The sequence below is a fragment of the Carassius auratus genome, chromosome 31, assembly GCF_003368295.1.
Source record: "Carassius auratus strain Wakin chromosome 31, ASM336829v1, whole genome shotgun sequence".
Taxonomy (NCBI): domain Eukaryota; kingdom Metazoa; phylum Chordata; class Actinopteri; order Cypriniformes; family Cyprinidae; genus Carassius; species Carassius auratus.
Genome location: NC_039273.1, coordinates 21,957,726 through 21,964,685, shown reverse-complemented (window position 1 = coordinate 21,964,685; position 6,960 = coordinate 21,957,726). Strand labels below are relative to the sequence as shown.

At 35.5% G+C, this 6,960-nt stretch overlaps 1 protein-coding gene across 10 annotated transcripts; it reads left to right on the top strand.

The window, feature by feature from the left end:
- The first annotated feature begins 959 nt into the window (after positions 1–959).
- On the top strand, positions 960–6,522 carry LOC113050846 (cordon-bleu protein-like 1). 10 transcript variants are annotated; one of them, XM_026214225.1, is made up of 10 exons: positions 960–999; positions 1,099–1,140; positions 1,727–1,953; positions 2,052–2,158; positions 2,248–2,446; positions 2,721–2,946; positions 3,589–3,704; positions 3,992–4,204; positions 5,525–5,639; positions 5,849–6,516. In XM_026214225.1, the coding sequence occupies exons 3-10, from the start codon at positions 1,903–1,905 to the stop codon at positions 5,860–5,862; spliced, it is 1,041 nt and encodes a 346-aa protein (XP_026070010.1). In that variant the 5' UTR covers positions 960–999; positions 1,099–1,140; positions 1,727–1,902; the 3' UTR covers positions 5,863–6,516. The 10 variants fall into 10 exon arrangements, with proteins under 10 accessions (XP_026070010.1, XP_026070009.1, XP_026070015.1 ...); XM_026214224.1 differs by having other exon boundaries at positions 962–999; positions 1,706–1,953; XM_026214230.1 differs by lacking the exon at positions 1,727–1,953 and having other exon boundaries at positions 963–999; positions 5,849–6,517.
- The last annotated feature ends 438 nt before the right edge of the window (positions 6,523–6,960 follow it).

The following is a 6,960-nucleotide window of genomic DNA, read 5'->3' as shown; positions in this document are numbered from 1 at the left end:
ATACAATTCCCTAAATTATAAGCAGCCTAGTCATATACACACACAGCACAGTTACATTAGCACTATAGTGTGACAGTACATGCCTTCATTAGAATAAGTCTGCTGAATATATCTACTCACCCTCTGACACTAAATACGCATACACACAAGTTCATGGATATCTGTTCAGATGCCAGAATAGATACATGATCTGAAACTCAAACAGACACTTGAGAAAAGATTCAAGGTCTGATTTTTCTATGTGTAGCTGGCCGCTGGTCAGAGGATGTGTGAGTTAAACACACTGAGACAGATTGCATGAGGGGAATGAGATAATGTTATCAATGTTAAATGTAAACACATGCACAAATAAGGATATATTTGCATCTTGCTTTGTGTGTGGGGGTTCCTTTGATACAATCAACCCACTTTTCTTTAAATTACTAAAGCATAGCATAGATGTTGCATAATTACTGTGATGAGTCCTTGACCGTGTTCTTCAGTGCTATGGAGGGTAGAAACCTTTTTAGTGCTTAATATCAATACGTTTTCCTCTTGTATGAAAGTGATAAATTACTGCACTTCTGTGTGGCCCTATTGAGCAAGCAAAATGTGTTAAAATGAATCAACTTCAGCAACCACTTTTTCGAACAACAACAGAACCACCATAAGCTGATTACTCATCCGTCATGTGATCAGCAGCCAGTTCTTGAAGATCGCTAGTGCATTAGCACAAGTCAAGTAAACATAAGTATCTTGATTCATTCATGCCCACAAATCATCTTTCTCTCACACAACTTCCATCAAACATTTAAGACATTATTGACATAAATTGATAAATAATGTATTAACAAACAAAATCTATCTTTGTCGTATAGTGTTCCTCAACAAAATATATTTCGATTAGCGTTTTAAGTACAATCGAACTCAACTCTGTCAACTCAATAGCCTAAAACCTCTTTCTCTCACGCGCGTGCACACGCAGGAAACAGATGTCACAGCACTGAGCATGTCCATAAGGTAGACTACTGACAACACTATTGGAGGATTACCAAAGCTGGTCTTTGCATCCACTCTTTTCTTTGGTCATTTAGCCCTCTTTTTGTTTCTAAACGGCAGATGTTGGAAGAACCCCCTTATTGAGGGCTGAAGATAAGTAAGGTAAGGTACAGGTGCCACACTGCGTAACTTTAGTGCGCGTCGTCGAGCTACTTATAGTACTTAAATTAATCCTGCTACGATATAACAAACCTTTTAAGGTCGTGAAAGTCTTAAAATTACACAAACGAAGATTTAAATGAGCATGTATGGATGTCTCCGTCTATAAGAAACAAATGTGTGTTTCTGTGTGCCCTTACTGAACATTGGATGGTCACGTGCGTTTGGCGTTCCTCCGTTTGTCGCCTTCGTTCTCATGGGAAATACGCGTGGGTTGATGTGCATTTCTCTTCTTTGCCCCGATGATCAGCAGGATTTGGTTTTGGTTTTAATGACACGATCAACAAACTGTTTAGAACAGTGCCTTATCAGAACTTATAAACATTTAGAACATGCCTGAATGCACTTTAAAACCTTGATTTGTGTGATTGCGTTTTAAAATTAATTAAACACATAATAATATTAATATAAAATAAGTTAGAGATTAAAAAAAAAAATAGAGCCGCAAATTTTAAGCTAGTTTGGTCTTAGACATCACAGAGGTATTGCTCCAATCCATGTCTAACAGAGCCCTCGGCTGAAAATTCAGTCATTGGAACAGATCTGGAAACTTCCCCTGCACAGCGGTTGCTGAGACACAGACAGGATTTTTACACAAGTTGGAGATGTGATTCATCACAAAGCATTCTTCCATGAGTGTGTACCAGACCAGTGGATGCCAGAATTGTCTCAGTTCCAAAGAACTACTTCCAGAAAGGCAAATCCATGAGTGATTGTATCCTGATGGGATTTCGTATTATTCCTACTTGGATAAATGTATGGTGTTCCAATTGAATGACCCATCAATTTATTTATTTTTTAGCTTCATCAATAGGAAAACTAAAATCTACAGTGTCATCTATCTTTCATACTAGCTACAGAACCCACCTATGGATCCCAAAGAAGATCTCGTGGACAGGGACATCACTCTGACTGTACTACTCCCAGGAGGACAGGAGACCACATCCACAGTGCATGGAAGGTGAGCCAGAGGGAAACAACAAAGTTGATTTAGCACATTTTCACCAATTCTGGACATAGTTTAATTCCCTTGTGTGTGTGCGCTTGCAGTAAACCAGTTATGGATGTTCTGGTTACACTGTGTGCTCAACACCATCTCGTTCCATCAGAGCATGTCATTAAGCTTGTTTCCACCAATCAAAACCACGTCAATTTCAAACCCAGCTCCATGATTGGCTCTCTTGAATTTGAAAGAGTTGTCCTGCTAACTAAAGGATGTGATAACAAGAAGAAACCTCATGTTCCTGTGGTAAGTCTGACTGAAAGCTTAATAATTGTATCCATATTGTATCTTAATAATTGTATTACCATATCATCTTAAAGTTAAATTTTTAGTTGGTTTTGTCAAATATCAAGAAATGAATCTAGGATTAGGACCCTTATGGTGCCTAAAACAAGTGTATCTTGCTGAGTCCTAATTGTCATACTTTCATAGTAGGTCACCCAGGTGTTGGGCACAGGGTCTTAAGTTACCTTGAACCTGTCATAAAAAAAATTTACTCTCTAAAAATTTAATTTTCCAGGCAACAGTTCGTCTTCTGATAAACTACAAGAAGTCCCATAAGGCAGTAGTACGGGTAAATCCTACTGTGCCGCTGGCTGAGCTGATGCCCACAGTGTGTGAGAAGTGTGAGTTCGACCCTGATACCAGCATCTTACTGAGGACATATCAATCAGAGGAACCTCTGGATCTAACACAAACACTCAGTGACTATGGAATCAGGGAGCTGTATGCTAAAGACATTAAAGGTTAGAAAAAAAAGAAAGAAAGAAAGAAAAATAGGGCACTGTAGTGAGATTGTGGCAATGTTGCACACTGTATCTCATTAATTTCAAAACACCATACAATGTGCAATACATACTGTGTGTGTTTAGTACACAATGTGGGTCTCATTAAATCAATAATTGCATGAATTATTCAGTAATTTCACAATTTGTGATTAATTTGCACATTTTCGTTTGTACAGGCACATTCATTTGATTTTAACCTCATTATTATGTCAAATTATTTTGGAGTATCACAAATGAGTGACCACAATTCTCATTTGCATTAAACACACCCAAACCATCTCCATATTCTGCTTACTAGACAACCTTTTATTTTTGTTATGCAGAGAAAACGTGTAGTTGCTAAATTTTTATTACAGTTATTTGTATGAAAGTTATTAATGAATCATAATTTATGAAAATCGATGTATACATAGATTTCACACACAAAATCATAAAAATACACAGTTAGTGAAGGAGACCCCATGTTTATGATTTTTATCTGTTTGAATTACATATTTAAATATGTGAATGAAGCAATATTAATTAGATACATCTTGCAGTTTATTTATCTATTTTATTTTTCATTTTATTTTGAACTAAGGCTCTTTTGTGCTTGTACAGGTGGTTATGAAGAACAGAAATCCCCAGTCAAAGAAAAGAAACACAGAGAGAAGGGAGACAAAGGTTTCTTTGGATTATTCAAGGACAAGAAAACGTCCGAGCAAGTTTGTACACCTGTCAGTCTGTTTGGTTTTGCAATCTGTGCAACCTTTCATATTTAGGAAATGATGGGGGGAAATATCATAACCAAACTGTAACATTGTAAAACACTTGTGCTGGTCCACCCATCTGTCTCTGAATCCATTTATCTCTCAGCTTTCCTTTACATCTGTTTATCTTGTCTCATGTTTTTGAAAATGAATTCAGTTTGCATATATAAAAAATATACATTTTCTGTAATATTTAACTTCTTTCAACATATTCAGTGATTTATTTATTTTTCTCTCTTCTTTTTCCTCTACAGGCTGTGGCTGGCAGTGCTCCTGAACAGAACGGCCAATGTGCGGACAGGGTGAATGGTGTTAATGGCCACTTAACCTTACCCAGGGTCACTGCCGACATGCCAAAGAAGAGACGAGCTCCTCGGCCTCCTTTGACGGTGTCCCAGAATGTCACTTCTGGACTTCACACCAGAGATTTTTCTGATCTGTCAAAGAGTGACTCTTCTGGAAAACAGGTAGGAATGCTTTGGTTATTTAATTTTTTTTAATATTCTTATTATGCTTATATGTGTATATATTTACACATATATATATATATATATATATATATATATATATATATATATATATATATATATATATATATATATATATATATATATATATGTATATATATATATATATGTATATATATATATATATATATACACACAGTACAGACCAAAAATTTGGACACACCTCATTCAAAGAGTTTTCTTTATTTTCATGTCTATGAAAATTGTAGATTCACACTGAAGGCATCAACACTATAAATTAACACATGTGGAATTATTTATGGAATTATATACATAACAAAAAAGTGTGAAACAACTGAAAATATGTCCTATTGTAGGTTCTTCAAAGTAGCCACCTTTTGCTTTGATTACTGCTTTGCACACTCTTGGCATTCTCTTGATGAGCTTCAAGAGGTAGTCACCTGAAATAGTCTTCCAACAGTCTTGAAGGAGTTCCCCGAGAGATGCTTAGCACTTGTTGGCCCTTTTGCCTTCTGTCTGCGGTCCAGCTCACCCCTAAACCATCTGGATTGGGTTCAGGTCCGGTGACTGTGGAGGCCAGGTCATCTGGCGCAGCACCCCATCACTCTCCTTCTTGCTCAAATAGCCCTTGATGCCTTCAGTGTGACTGTACAATTTTCATAGTATATATTAGTAATTTTAATATTCCAGGTTTTTCCATTTCATTATTTCAGCTTTATTTCAAATAAAATGTTTTTAATTGAACTTTTAGATAACAATACCAACATTGGCAGGAATGTGCAGTTCTACTGATCAGAATCCAGTTTTATAGCTTAACATCTGGCTAAGTATTAAAGAAAAATAGTACATATGTGTATGGATCTGTGGCATGTTTTGAAAGGCATGCTATATTTTCTGCAGTATATACAGTGTATTGCTCATAATATTCAGATTTTCTTTGTGCTTGGAATACTATATAAAAATATATATATAACAAGAAAACAGAATTAATTACAGTATCCCACAGTGCAATGCACTCAGTTTGACCCGCAATGCCCATTTTGATGAATGAGCTTGTAATAACAGATACAATTTTTCTTAAATTTTTCTATCTTATATTTTACTCATTACTTGATTGCCAAATTTGAGACATTTGCAAACAGAATTTATTTTAACAACAAATGAAACTACAGTATAATGAGGCTGTATAAAAATAAAAAGTATAATGTAAACCGTTCCACTTTAAGTATTTACTATGCAGTACACATTAAACACTGTTATTATTTAATTCCAAACATAACCTCACTGTGCTCTGCTCAGGGTCAACTCAGTCGTTTCTCATCCACTGAGTCCTCCCTGAAAAGGTCTAAACGGAGAGCTCCGCTTCCACCTCCACTATGTGATGGCCCCACCATGTCCGATTCAGATAACAAAGGTATGCATTAATATTTGTTCTTTTAATTTTCTATGTTTAACCATTTGTGAATACTTGTGTGCATGCTAGTGCTGGTTTCCTAGATGTCAAGTATATGCAGTTTCAGCATAGAATCAAGCTTGAACAAATGTAAGAAAATCTTTTATTTGTCTGTACTTGCCAACTCTGTTGGATGAATTATTTGCTTTTGTTTTCCACTGTACTACCAGGAGGGGGAGCCTAACAGGCAGCGCAGTCTCCTTTCCTCCTCTTCTCCTCCATGCATGCTTCTCTGTTCCTGCTTTCATTCACAGGCTATTTGTTCTCTGTGTCTTTACCTAGCCTTCGTGTCTTATGCACGTTGCACTGAACTAAAGTTCTCGTTGAGTCTTGTTTTGTTGTTTAATTGACTTCCTTGCTTTATGTCACTCCCTCTTACTTTAAACTGTAATGTGAAGTCTTTTTCAGCTTGTTATGTAGTATTCTGGAGGATAAAGGAATGCACACCCATGCAGGTCAATAACAGTCAGAGTCAATTTATGCCTTAAATAGATTTCATCATTGTTTGTAGGTTCTAATATTTTTAATATAAAGTTATTTCAGTGTTTGTGTAATCTGTAGCACTTTAACACAATTAAATGTTGATTTTGAGCCAGGGCTCCCAAGATGGTTGTAATCAGTGTTAGATATTTTTATCTATGTAACTGCGGTTCAGATTAATTCAATTCAATGTATTTTTTTATGTTGGGTTAATAAGGAATGATTTAATAAGTTAATCTTAAATTATTCAGAATTCAGAAATTCCAAATGAATTCATCAGCCACAAATAATCTACATTTTTTGATTAAAGCTGTTAAGTTTTGCTTTTTGTTATAATAATTTTAATGTTATATTCATTGTTGTTTGTATATTTGTTTCATTGTTTGTTTTTTGCAGTTATTTATTTTTTGCCAAATTAACTTTTGAAATTCAATTTACTAATACTGATTCATATTTGAATAAATTCAATAAAAATACATATTGTATGCTGTGGTGTTTTTTCTGTTTTTTTGTTGTTGTTTTTTGGTGCTAAATTAGTAATACTGTAGTTTGCAGATGAGATGGTTTTACAAATGAGCACAAGACAAACTCAAAAAACACTTGTCTTTGTCATAACACTGTTTTGCTTCAGTGGAGGAAGCTCAAGGGAATGACAAGAGTTCAGACAAATCCAGAGCTTGCATTGCTGTCCACTGCCCTGCAATCGCTAAAGTTATAAGTGAACTTGCAGAATCTCTGCAGGCACGGCAACAGAGAACCTTAACTTCTATAAAGTACTGTATGCTCATTTTGCTGAATTCAT

Bases quoted from the DNA above. Each gene is read 5' to 3' on its own strand.
- LOC113050846 (XM_026214225.1), top strand. From the start codon at position 1,903: ATGAGTGATTGTATCCTGATGGGATTTCGTATTATTCCTACTTGGATA. The intron at 1,954-2,051 runs GTATGGTGTTCC...CTTTCATACTAG, and splicing joins TTATTCCTACTTGGATAAAT to CTACAGAACCCACCTATGGA. The intron at 2,159-2,247 runs GTGAGCCAGAGG...GTGCGCTTGCAG, and splicing joins ACATCCACAGTGCATGGAAG to TAAACCAGTTATGGATGTTC.